This window comes from Vidua macroura, chromosome 3 (genome assembly GCF_024509145.1).
Source record: "Vidua macroura isolate BioBank_ID:100142 chromosome 3, ASM2450914v1, whole genome shotgun sequence".
Taxonomy (NCBI): domain Eukaryota; kingdom Metazoa; phylum Chordata; class Aves; order Passeriformes; family Viduidae; genus Vidua; species Vidua macroura.
Window position 1 is genome coordinate 85,306,703 of NC_071573.1, and position 13,835 is coordinate 85,320,537.

Sequence of the window (13,835 nt, forward strand, 5' to 3'; positions counted from 1 at the left end):
TAACACCATGCCATGTGATAAGTTACTGAGTTTTAAGTCCAGATAACTTCATAGCAGTATTTTGAAAAGTACTGCTCAGCAGCCAAAATTAGGGCAAACTTTTCAAAAGCTTTTTCATCTCCTTCTTAAACACTTAAAAAGTGCTCCATGACCCAGAGCTCATGCTCACATTCTCATGCCTGCTACCTGGAATGGCTTCTGTATGAAAAAAACTGACTGCTGAATGTTTTTGAGAATTGACCTTTCATGGAGAAGCCTATAGAGCTCCTGGGTTTCTCTACAAGTTCAAACACTCTCATAGCCCCTGAAAGTAAAGGTACCCTGATGTCAAACATTAAGTGTTTTTGAAGATTCCAATCCAACCATGCTTCAGTATCTGCCCTGCTTTAACAAAGATAATCATCTTACTACTGGAAAAATTCCTATCAGGACAAATTTGTAACTTTTTCATTCATTACATGTGTGGAAGAAAAGTAAGCGACAAAGAACAAACAACTAATAAAATCATGAACTTCTGAAAAATCAAGCAACCCAGAAGACAGGGCATATTAATAGTAAAGAAACATAAGGTCTTGCCAACTGAGATTAATATGAAAGAAATCTAGACTTCATGGTTTGTGCCATCATCTTGATAAGTCAAAAGGTGCATTTCTTTTTTCCTTTTCCAAAGCCAGATTATGATGTAAATTTCTACTGGAAATGGCTCACAGGCTGACCAAAAAAAAAAAAAAAAAAAAAAAAGTACAGATAGGGATACAGTGAATTTAGTCCCAGATGTTCCCAACTTAGCTCAGATCCTGCCACAGGAACAGCAGCAGCACTTCTAACATAGAGCAATCTCAGTGCAGGCTCTGAAGAAAAATATTTTTATTTTCAGGAATCCTCCATTTCAACTGAGTAAGAAATTATGATTACAGTTTTCCTTAACTTTCTGTTTTCTTTTTTCACCCCCACTTCTTTCCTAAATTATTCAACACAATCCATCCCACCTTTCCTGATTTATCATGTTTTATCGACCTTGGTGATACTTTGCTCTTTCCTCTGAACTGCCTCTGGCATGCTCATAACCTTCTTAAGGTGAACTAGAAAAAGAGCTGTATTAGGATTTTAGAGGAAAATTCAGCAACATATCTTCATGACATCCTCATTTATATAGTTACATATTTCTCTGAAATGCAGGATATCTCGAAAACAATTTAACTTTTTTCCCCCGCTCATGTTCAGCTCTTCTCACTTGTATATGCATGTACTTTAAGTAATTTCATATACACAAACCAGATTTTTTACTGCCCAACTCTAATTCAACAAGCACTTATTTACAGCTCCACAAGCACTGTAAATAATTTCAGCTGCTCAAAAGCACTGAATACTGATAGCACTGAATAATGCTAGCAATGAACAAAACTCTGAAGCTAGAGTAATTTTAAATTATATTTCCATTAAGATCTGAATCAGATGTAGGTCTAAATTACTGCAAAAGGACTAGAAGATAAATTTGGACTAATTTCTAAAAACCAACAATCTTCCTAGGAGAAAGTATTTCTTTTACACTAAGTAAGATATATTTATTTTATTTTACACTAGGTTAAATTTATTTTATTTTACACTAAGTTAAATCTCAGCCACACTTTTAAACAAATTCTGCTCTGGTTTTAAAACTCCATGCCCAACTCTCCAAACAGATGTTAAAATATGCTAGCAGATGTTACAGTACAATTTGACTTGCCTACACTCCAGACTGAAAATAGCTCAGTCAAAAAGTTTAACTAAAAACATTTCAAACCAGTCTCCCCTTCTCTACAGCCCTTTCCTGATGTTTTCTTTTGGCTCTTTTATAGGCCCTACTGCATGTGTGTGGTTTCTCTCTTAGCCCCCAAGCTACTTTCCATGTCAACAATGCTTACAGAGCTTGCAACAAATCACTGGGCCAAGGATATAATTTATTCTCTCCTTCCCCTGGGAGCATCCCCAAGCACAAGTACTGGAAGGGACCCTCAAAACACCAGAAAAGGATGGAGGAAGGGGCCAGACCCTTTCCTCCTGGAGCTGAGCCAGCACTGAAATATTTGTCAGCATCCCTTTCTGCTCCTGACCTCCACATCCTCTCCTCCTGCTCAGAACCCCCTGCCTCACACCTGGGAATAAACCAAGAAAACAGCAAGATCTCTGCCCATAACATTTTCTAACCAGAAATTAATGCCATAAGAATGAAATGAAATTAAATTGGGTTGCCTTGTTCCTCACAGTACCATGAGAAAGGCATTATGGATGAAACAATCATGTCTTCACTGAAAGAAAACAGAAAACCATTTCAGGAGTTTCTTTTCCAAAGAAGGCACCAATTCTATCATCCTCTCCTCACTCCCAAATAAATCCATTAGCAAGTATACAGAGCGAGTTTTATTTAGGTTTTCAACATTTTACTACCAATTTGTGAGTATTAGTCATAATTTCAAGCCTAAAGTGTGTGAACAAAATACACATGTAAGCAAATATGAACAATAAGTATGCAAAATGTAAAATCATTAGAACATTTATTTACATGACAGTACTGGAGCTGTACCTCCTCCACATTGCTCCAATTTCCAACAATACTTTATCTTCCAGTTTCAAAGCTTGCATGACAAATTCTGAAGTAGATTTTGTATGCATCAATGGATTTAATAACTTTTATACAATCTCATCTGGACACTAAGTTCTACACAAATTCTTATTTTTCAACTTCAAAGAAAATACTTTTTCCTCAAACTTATGCCAAATACAATTTGCATTCTTCACTGGATGGCAGTAGACAGAAACTATTACTTTTAAAATGAGGTCTGTATTTAATTTTTAATAGTCTGGTTTATGTTATTCTAGTCTGTCTTTGAAGCAAGTATGAATGTAATTTATGCCTTCTATATGGATTCCTTTCACCTTGCCTGGACTTCACTGGAAACACAGTCCCCCTATTGTTCAACTATTAGAGATTTCAGAAAAAGGAGTTCTACAGCCTCTATTAATAATAGAGTGAAAATGATTATCAGCAATTTGTAGTGTCCTGTAAAGGGTGTAGATAATTTGATAAGAATTTGAGATGGCACTCATCAATTTTTTTTTTTTTTGACACTCTAAAGAGCTCTTTCTCTAGATTTACTCCAATACGGAAACAATTTGACACAAATCTTTGGATCCTCCACCAAAGAAGTAAAATCCCAGTGGATTTCAAAAGACATTTATTTTTTGGAAAGAAATCTCCCAGTACTTGTGCATAATTTTTTAATAATTTTGAAGAAATACATATTAAGTGATTACAGTAAATAGCAGAGAATGTACTAGCTAGATTAGGTTGCTTTTTTGAAGGCTTTTTGGGCTCAGAAGATAGGGTAATGCAATACTAATTGGTTTCTAGGAAATGCAAATGTTAAAAAATAACACTTGCACAGTATCTGCTTTAGATGACATTTTTGGCTATTGATTTTCAATACAGTCTTATCCACTCTACCTGTACTGTATCTTTCTCTGGGGCATCATTTGCCATTAAACACCTCTGTAAGCTGTTTCTTACAGGAACTTCTATTTTATTTGTTCAACACAGAACTGAAAATAGTACATCTTCATTTCTTAGCTGCAGATCATTTCATATTGGCACTCAGCAAATGCAAACATTACTTTTAAGATCTTGGGGTTTTTTAAAGGGCCATTCAAAGTTTCTAACTCCATCTCTATTACTTTGGCACCAGGTTTCTGACTGAGCTGACATTTAGATAAGAGAGGATGGATTCCAGACCTGCCTGGGCTTATAAAGTAAAGCACTATAAACTTTGAACCTATGCAGTATCTCTCCCAAGTTACAAGCAAAGAACTGAAGAAATTCTGGTGAAATTTGGTTTGTAATAGTGCTGCTAAATTGCAAAGAAAGGGATTATGACCAGGGTTATAACAGCAACATTTTAAAATTATTTACATATCTATCTATCTATATATATCTTTAAAACTAAATTCTTTTACTGTAGTATATTTTTTTAGAGTACTGGGGGATTTCTAAAATATTTTCTTAGGTAATAAAATCTCCTGCCTTTCCATCTATTTTTATTAAATACTCCAGAGTATTTCAAGTACTGATGAAAATGTAACTGCAAAAATAATAGGATACTTTAGTATCAGAAATGCTTCTGCTTTCTCATTTCTATTCATTTTCATTTCTTTCTCATTTCTATTCTATTTTCTATCTCTTTTTTATGGGCTATACACTCCTATCTTCTAAGGCTTTCCATTTACAATCCTTGTTATGGAAAAGTCATATCAAAAATCAGGCAAAAAAATTAATGGCTAAATATCATAGCTATTAAATTAATAAATATACCTCTGCAATTAATGCATTGAATACCCCTCCATACACACACACACACACATTTATGCTGCCAGTTAGATACAAAGTCCCAAGGAATGCTCAACAACATAAATCATGTATGTGGAGGTCAGTGGTCAGACAGGTCCCTAACATAATTCTATGAATAATTTTAACTCAAATACAGTGAGGTAGCACTCTGATATGACATGAACCATGGTGTCCACTCTGTAAAGGGGGACCCTAAATATGTGTCTAAGAGGTAACCAAGAACTTGATTCAGTCATTGAGAACATAAGCCTTTAGCAACACTCGAAATTCTCTGGAATTCATAACACTAAAGGAAAAAAATTCAAGCCTTAATGTTTTGAGAGTACACTGGGAAATTGGTCAAAAGCTGAGATCAATGTCATGAGCCTGAAAGCAGCTAATAACACCAACTACATCAATGTCATTATATCAGTAACTTTCAGCATGGACTTGACTTACATAACAACAACCTTTCAGTTTATAATAACCTACACTGATTATGGGAAATTCTGTCTACTTCATTAGCAACCTCAAACTGATAAACATAATGAAAGCAAAAAAGATGGGAAAGAAAGGCTGTATTACTGACTTCTACTACCAACAGATGGAGTCAGGGAAAATTACACAAATCCAAATGTCAGCTTAAAACATTGCCACAAAATAAGGGAAAGAGATGTGCTGTTTTAGAAAGACAGAATAGTTGAGACTGGAAGGGACCTCTGTAAGTCCCTAGTTCAAATACCCTCCCTCAAAAGTTGTGCCAGCAGAGCAGATTGCTCAGGGCCTTCTCCATTTGGGTTTTGAGCACGTCCAAGGATGGAGACTGTACAAATCTCTGTGTGATACATTCCAGTATTTGACAAAATTCAGTCAAATAAGTGAGGGGTTTTTTTATTATGTTTGAGTGGAATCTGGAATAAAGTTTCAGAGTATGATCACTATTCCTTCTTAAAAATGAGCAGAAAAGCAAGTTTCCATATTTTGAATGGAAAAGCTCATGATTAGAAAGTTAAAACAAGCAGTTAATCAGATGGGATAGGAGAGAAATCTGCTATCTTTGCTATGTATTCCTGGAGCTTTAGGTGATGCTAGGAGACCATAACATCAGATAAAGACAGACAGACAAGTTAACATATATGAATCACAGATGTGTCAGGAAACAGTGCCAGGAACTAAAAGGCAATGCAGACAAGCCTTTGGCATTTTCAGTACGAATACCAGCAAGAAACTTTCAAGGTACAAACACAGATAGCTGAAGTAAGGAGCTAAAAGCTACTTCCAAAGACACAGAAAGCTTTCATCTCACTGTACTGTCATCTAAAGACAAAGCAGGATTATAAGGCTGTTGCTAAATTCTGCCAGTCTTTTCTGACATTGCTTATTTTATCTGCTCACAGTTCCTAAATTTGATTAATTTCTTCAGCCAGAAGAAAGGCTTTGTTTAAAAGCACACAGTGTACTACAACTTACTCCTTGCTGCTGAGTGTTACCATCAACAGATGAAGACAAACTGAAATAAAAGACTTTAAACATACTTCTTAGCTCAAGAGAAAATTCATCTAGACAACAACTTTGTCAGTTTTCATTTCTTTTCTACATAACACTCCCTTTGCCCCACATCTACTTGTCCTCAGTAACAATGAACTCTGCTAGATTTTTGATATTTTATTAAATGTAGTAAAAATTTGCATTTCTTATGATGCTTTATAATGGTCTCCTCTGTTTGTTACAGAAGTCACTTTTAATTTCAATCCATCCACAGAAAACTGTTCTACATACAGAAAAATGAATGAAGTAATGACCAAAGGAGTACAGATATCATCAAGAGAGTAGACTAGAACCTTTGAATTCTGTCACTTCCAGGTGAAAGAGGGAAGAGAATGAAAGGGAAACTCATCAGCTGATGCTACCTGTAACCACCTCATCTAAGAATGCAAAAGGAAACATTGTAAAGCACATGTAATCAGGTATAAGACACTTCTCAATTGGCAAAAAAAAAGAAAGGCAAGGGGGAAAAGTGTATGATTAAAAAGAGGAGAAGAGAGAGAAAAATACAGATTTTTTTTTTTTCCCCAAATCATGGCCATGTGCATAATATACAGAAAAGTCCTTACCTTTTTCACTGACACTTTCACTTTCTATCTCCACATCTTCACAGCTAGTATATTCTGGTGTTGATGCCCCTTCTTCCTCTGAGCTACTAACTGACATCTGCCTTTTCTTTCCGCCTCTTTTTGCTCTATGAGGCTTTGGAGGGGATGGCCGCACTGATTCCGACTGGTCAGAGCTAAGGGAATCATTCCTTAGCATGGTCTCCATTTTCTCCCGCTTTGCTTTTCGCATGAGAATAGCAGAGCTAGGATCAAGGCGGCTCTGTTTTATAAAGGAATCGTGGTTCTTGTATTCTACGTGTTCTATAGGAACTGGACTATGCCTGGGAGTTGGTGGGCTATGATTAGTTAATTGTTTAGAAACAGAAATTCTTACATCACCTGTTCTGTCTATAGAGTACGACCTCTGAGTTTCCACAAGAGATTTTCTGTCCTGAGTTCCCTGTAATTGTGAGCGTTTTCCTAATTTATTCTCAGGTACCTCCGCTTCCTCCATTTCTGTGTGTGGCAAAGCTACATCACTGTGTCTTCTCTCGTGTCGTGCTTTAGAAACTTTGGCGTGCATGCGCATCTGCTGCTCCTCAGGGTGTGGTTTTACAGGGTATCTTGCCAGATTGGGGTCACTCCTGTAACGGGTATGATATTCATCTTCCTTCCTTTGTTTTTCATCGTCAGGCACTTTGCCTTCCTCAAGTTTCTCTGGCAAGTCTGGGTAATCCTGTGACTTGCCTTTCTCCAGCCTTCTACCTTCATGCCGCTCTTTACGCTCCCTGTCATCTGTTGGTCCTTCTTTTTGAAGTGAGGATTTTGGCACACGCTTACGCTCGCTCTTTACACCTTTGCCATTCTGGTCAGAAACCAACACTGCTTTCTTCCTACAACAAAAAGGAGTACAGTATGAAGAATCGAATGGAAAATAGAAATACTTACATACAGTTATGGAAAACAAATTCAAAACCAGGATAAGCTATGGCAAAACAGAAAATACTGAATCCATTAACACAAATTAAATCTATTAATCCTTCCATCTTATTTTTATTTTCCAATAGCAAACAACTTCCAGAGTCCACAAAAACATAAATTATGAATGGTCCTATTAATGAGTAAAATCAAAAATGAATATTGACATGGATAATTTACCCATGTAAGTAAGAAGACCCAGAGTTGTCTTTGTAGCAACTGCAGCATTATGACAGAGTACTGGAGTATGTTCTCCATTTTTCTGGCAGCAGTCATGAGAGTTACAGATTAACCACAATTCACTTCAAGTGCCCTGACAGCATAGATATAAATACCACCAAATGGAGTATCTACAACAATAATATTCCAGAAAGAAGTAATATAGATATAAAAAAATGCAAAAGATAATATATCCGGAAATAGTATTTAAACTAGTTTGATTTATCTTTGAAGGTCTAAAAAGAAGTGTCCATTTCAGAAGCATGTAAAGGAATGCAAATTGATTTCTTGAGATAAAATATTGGCATTCCTTTCTCCAGTAATAAAAGAGAATGAGAAGTTTATTTCTCTATGCAGACATAAGTACAAAACAATAAATAATGAGGCTGCATGAATTTTTTTTCCTCTTTCATATTCTGCAAGCCAATAAGCAAGCCAAATAATCATAAAATTCCCTTATGCTGGATATTTTTGTTTCTCCCATCATTCCAATTGCCCTTTCATTTAGCAGTTCACATATGAATCCATTGATTTTGAAGAAGGAGGAACACAGCTATACAGTGTATTTGAGAAGAATGCACACTGGTATGAAGTCACTAGGACTTTGTTTTGTGGCACTGAATCTTCCCTTCCACAAGTGACACACCTTTGGATTACATACCAAAAACACTCACAAAGAACAAAGTTGGACATCATCCACATTAAGTTCCCTTCTCCTTTTTTTTTTTTTTTTTCCCATCTCATGTTCCTCCAGAGTTTTTGGTAATTAATGGGACCTGAGCTTACTACAGATAGTCTTTAATCAGAATGCTTGGAATTCGTTTGAAACTCTCAGTGATAAGTGAAACTCTCAGTGATAAGTAAAGAACACTAATTTTGTATAACTAATAACTAATAACTCAGTTTTAGGCAGCAAAGCAGAAATATAAAGTGTTTTGCTGCCCTAAAAGTTACAACTGCTCTGGGGGCCTTCCCTGTGTTGAGGGACAAAAGTCAACAGAATTATGGGAGGGCATCACTTACACAATACATATATGTAGCACTAACCTGAATTTGGTACAGCTAAACCCAGACAGATCTCACCCATACAGTAAGTTACTAGCCACTGCTCATCATCTATTTTCAGCTCCCATAGCTAGGGGGAAAAAAATCATCAACCATTCTGGCCAGAATCTGGAGAATCTTCTATGGCAGACTCCTGTTTTGTCACAGGCTCCCTCCTCAACTGCTCTGCCATCTGCCAGGCAGCAGCCAAAAGAACAGCACCTTTTTCATTGCATTAGCCTCTCCTGATTTGCTGCTTCTCAACCCATTCATCACATGGAATGCAGCTCAGGACCTACCTCATTTACCCACTTAAAATAGTTTGCTTCTGGTTGCTTTATTCTTGCAAACAATTTGCTCTGAATTCAAGATGGTACTATTGCTGTTCTACACGAATGTTCACACATGTAATTGAGGTCTTTTAACCGTATTATTTCTAACAATAAAATAGGAAGTATCATTGATGAAGAGATAGAACAAGGTTATCTGAAAAAATTCCACAGGGTGCTTTCTTAGGTGCGGATTTTTCATGAGAGTGTTGCTTTAAAAATTCAAGAATGCTAAAGGTTTGCTCTTTGCTTAATAACTTTAAAGTATCAGTCAAATTTAAAATTTACAAGTAACCTACAATTCCATATTCAAAGTGTACATCAAAATGCATTGAAGTATATGGGAATATCCATAAAATACATTTTTTTTTCTTATTTTTGTTGCACAGACTAAAATAGACAATGTATTTTCTAGCAAAAATTTTCCCTTCCCTGGTCAGTAAATCAATTTACTCTTTGTTTTTGCACAGTAGTCAACATACAGACAGCCCAGCTGAACTAGCATTTAGCATTGTAGGCTCTATCTAGCCAGAAAGCATTACCTCTCTTTTGGAGGTTCACTTCTAGACCTTGAAGCTTGCTTTTGGTCCGGGCCCATAGCCGGCTGTGACACTTCTGCTCCTTTCCTACGGTCAGGCTGCACACTGGAAGAGGAGATTTCCTGTGATGAGGCAGCTGCTGTACTTAAGGGAGTCTGTGACCTCGATCGCTCTTGAAGTCTTGCTTTCTTTTCTCTCGGTGCATCCGAGCTTGCGCCCGTCGCCGTATCACTCAGCGTTCCGTCCTGACTGGGTGACGGCTGTGGTCCACTTCCAAAAAACCACGCTCCAGATTTCGTTAGGATTTCTTGTTGCTTTCGACATAAATTGCATACCCACATAACCTAGTTGAAGACAACAAGAAGAGTCAGTGCAGCTACCTCCCAGAGCCTGGAATGCATGCTCACTACCGCCGAGCAGGTACGACCTCTGGCTCTCTGAGCTAGTGAGGCTGGTGCTCATGACAGGACCAGAACATGCTTCTGCACTGGCTAGAGCCAAGCATCCTACAGGCACATGCTATGCGAGCTTCTCCAAAATGTGTTGTCAATATACATCAGTCCTACCTGTGGCAATCCTCCCTCAGCCCAGCCCTAGTTCTCCTCTGAACAGACACCGACAACGTGACCAGTGCTTGTTGTGGGGGTTGATGCAGCGGGGAGTGGGTTGGGTTTTTTCCACTGGTGTGGATCACTGTCAGGACAGACAAGCCCACCAGACTGTAAACAGGACTTGTACCTCAAGGGGCAGCATCCTGCCCAGCTAACTCCCAACTTCTGTGGTCACAGCAAATTGACACGGTATTTTCTTGTGAATTAATTTTCTCACATTAAATAACTCCACATTATTCTGCAAATAAATTCATTATGTACCGTGAATGATTTTAGCTACACCTACTGCAACTACTTAGAGGTGTAAAGTAAAACCTTAAGAAATCTACTAACAGAAAAATAAATACACCAGTTAAAAGAATGCAGAAGTACCATATTTTGTACTACTTGCAAATTATCATCATAATCTCTTTGAGTTATAGCTGCAAATAATAAATTAACAAACATATGTCCCTGTAAATCACAATTAAGTTGTGTGCCTAGACTGTGGTGCCTAAGATTTTTTTTTAAATTGGAGGGTTTCATTCCTACACACATATATACAGGAGCACACACATTAAAGCAAGACTCTGTGTTTCCAGCCTGTATACTGTAGATACAGTCTTAAGTACAGGAGCAACTCACCAGAGAAAAATAAATGGTTAATCAAGACTAAAGTATGTGAAAATTAAAGAAAAAATTGAGACAAATAAAAAAGCAGTTTTCAGAAAGAAGAAGAAATGGGCAAAATGCATGAAGGATATAGAACAGAGAGGATTTTTTTTCAGTAATAAAAATAGAGATGAGAGGAAACAAAGCGGATATTTAAGGAAAATGGTAAAGAGAATCTCGTAATTTAATATGGAAAGTATATAGGAATGGGTAAAATTGCAATGAGGCTAAGAAGGATGACAAAAGTTGGAAGGAAAAATATGCTTGAATTATTTTGTGTAAACACAGGAATGATGCAACAGTCACAAAATTATACAGAGCTTAAAATAAAAAAGAAGAGTGAAAAAACACTTCATGGAAGAAATCGAAACAGGACAAAGTTCTATTATGGAGCTCTTTTACTCTCTGGCTTGTGAAGGTAGTGCATGGCTTACAAGGCACAATGAAAACTTCAGGCATTTTACATATTTAAAATAATTAACATTTATTTAAAACACTCTAGAATAGACTATCTTTTTAGGTCTGAAGACTACATCAGGACTTCCAAGTGCATTCCTGCACTGTTTGACCAAACCACACAGAGAAGACATCCAGCTCTTTACCCTCTGTCAGAATTGTACCTTTATCAAAAGATGACTGTTATTTTTCTTCTATTTAAGAAGGATAATAAAATATCTACTAATACATTAATTTAAAAAGACCCAACCTTAATAAAAAACTACAGTTATTTCAATAGGGGCATAAACATATATCATGATGAAGACAAATAACACTCAGTAGGATAATAGAAACAGCAACTTTGACAAAGATAAATTCTAGACGTTTAAAAAACAAAAAAACCCCTTGATTCTGAAATGTCTAATTTATTCCATCTAGTACACCTCAAAAACCAGCAATTCACTTTATTAGACTATGTGTTCTAAATAGAACAGACTTTTAGTCTATCAGATTATTATTACAGGTATTCAAAAAAACCAGCAAGACTAAAGGAAAAAACCCACATTTTAAAATGTTTTTATAGGATCTGCCACAGCTGTTAGTTCATTAGACAGCAAAAGTGTGCATGCAAGTGTGTCTGTGTATAAAATCTATGTCAATGCTATAAACCAAGGTCAGTAACAAAAAATTGTCATTACTTGTATTTTATCAGTTTCCAAGAAAGGTTGAAAAAAGTGTAAATAAAAAAATTAGTCAACTAGAGTTTGTTTAAAGGATAAGGAATACTTAAGTAAAAGTAAATTATCCTAATTAAATTGCACACATATGCAATTTGTATGCAATATGTATGCCAGCCTAGTAACAAACTTCCTTTACATCTTAATGCATTCAATAATTTTAAATATGTATAAATTATGTAATAAAATTCAAGAAAATACTGTTAATTTGCATAATCACCTTTGATACTGTAATTAATTTTATGCAAAATATTATGAGATACAAACAAATAAGAATAGCTAATGCACAAAGAGACTCCCAAAAATACAGACTACTGAAAGAAGAAATAGTAGACAAGTAAATACAAACCCATTTTCTTACAGCTATTTTTAAACTCTGTCTCTTGGATGGACACAATACATACCAATCACCACAGATTACACATGTAGAAAATCTGTATTATACTCACATAGAAGCTATATACTACCACCCCTGTTCAGGAATCTCTTCCAGAATTAAAAAATGCTAGAGTTGCCTTGAGATCTTTATGGTCCAAAAGGAAAAATAATAAAAGCTCTTCTTTAAGAGAAAAAAAAATCAAAAATTGAGGTGACAGAAGAGTTTCAGTGACAAAACTGTATATTGAAAAACATTTTTAGAGAAGTATGTGGAGCAAGGAATTCAGCAGCATGCAGGAATTATATCCTGATTGAATATACTGGGATGTGGTCCAAACTAATCTAAACTAAAGCAGGTCTGTGTAATAACTTATCTTAACAATCCACAGATGTTAGGCAACCAAACAAATGCTCTGATGAAGGATTACACTTCTCTAATGTGGCTTCTGGACCTCCACGTGATGCATCAGTAAAATGAAGACAGTAAGACAATTTTACTCTGGCCTGTCACTTCAAAAATAGTTTCTGTTTACTCTCCTCTGGACAGTGAGCTCTGATGAAGTGCTACATTAAGTCATTCAAGACATCCAGAGTCTGGTTTTTGTTTCTGGGTTTGTTTCTGGTTTATTGCATCCTTGCACACGTCAATGCGATTTCACACGTGAAGCTATCAAAGAGAACCAGTAAAAGGGTGTTTTTCATTCAAAGGGTTCATATGCATGGCTCTGGAAAAAGGTGCATTTTCACAGCATAGCAAAGGGTTCTGGGCTTTACTGCTACATAACAAAAAAGACCAGTGGCACACACAGGACTCAGCACATGTGGGTCAACAGTTCCCACACAGATTCATGTGGAAACTTGACAGGCTGCGTGAAAACATGCTAGAAGGATCCCATGCTTGCCTTCATGTGGCAGAGTATTTCATTCACAGAAAAAATATGCCTCAAACTTACTCTTACAGGTACTGCTGAATGTGATCCACAATGAGGAGGAACAGTATTCCTGTACTAACACAACATGAAATTCCAACTTGAAAGAGCCCATAGTAAGGAATATAAATATATATATATATATAACTATACACACAGAAAAAGCATTTTCAGTTACAAAAATAAGAACAATTCTACACAGTTACATATTTCAAACCTGCACTTTAGAATGCAGAAAAAAGGCTTTTTTTCAAATTCAATTTTGGAAATTTCCAAACATGCACTGGGAGGCTAAAGTCACATTGTGTGGGGCATAAAATTATACCAAATTTACGTGACACATGCCAGGCAAAACTCAGACTTCACCCAAGCCCGGATTCTGAGGAGGGTCCATAAGGAGCACACTCCTTTATGCTTCCCAAGTTTAGAAATTGAAATCCCACAGTTAGGATGACTCCCATGCACCCTGCTTCATCCCTGTGCAGCAAATGAGGTAACAAGTGTGGTAATAGAGCAGGCCACAAGCTAT

The 13,835-nt window shown here is 36.5% G+C and overlaps 1 protein-coding gene across 1 annotated transcript in view; it reads right to left on the bottom strand.

Moving 5' to 3' along the window:
• RIMS1 (regulating synaptic membrane exocytosis 1) overlaps positions 1 to 9,903 on the bottom strand; it is a 160,091-nt gene extending 150,188 nt beyond the window's left edge. Inside the window, exons 1-2 of the mRNA XM_053972461.1 lie at positions 9,566 to 9,903; positions 6,475 to 7,346 (exon numbers count right to left, since the gene is read on the bottom strand). Coding sequence (XP_053828436.1) covers positions 6,475 to 7,346; positions 9,566 to 9,903 — 1,210 coding nt within the window. The remainder of the gene's footprint in view (positions 1 to 6,474; positions 7,347 to 9,565) is intronic.
• Positions 9,904 to 13,835: the final 3,932 nt, after the last annotated feature.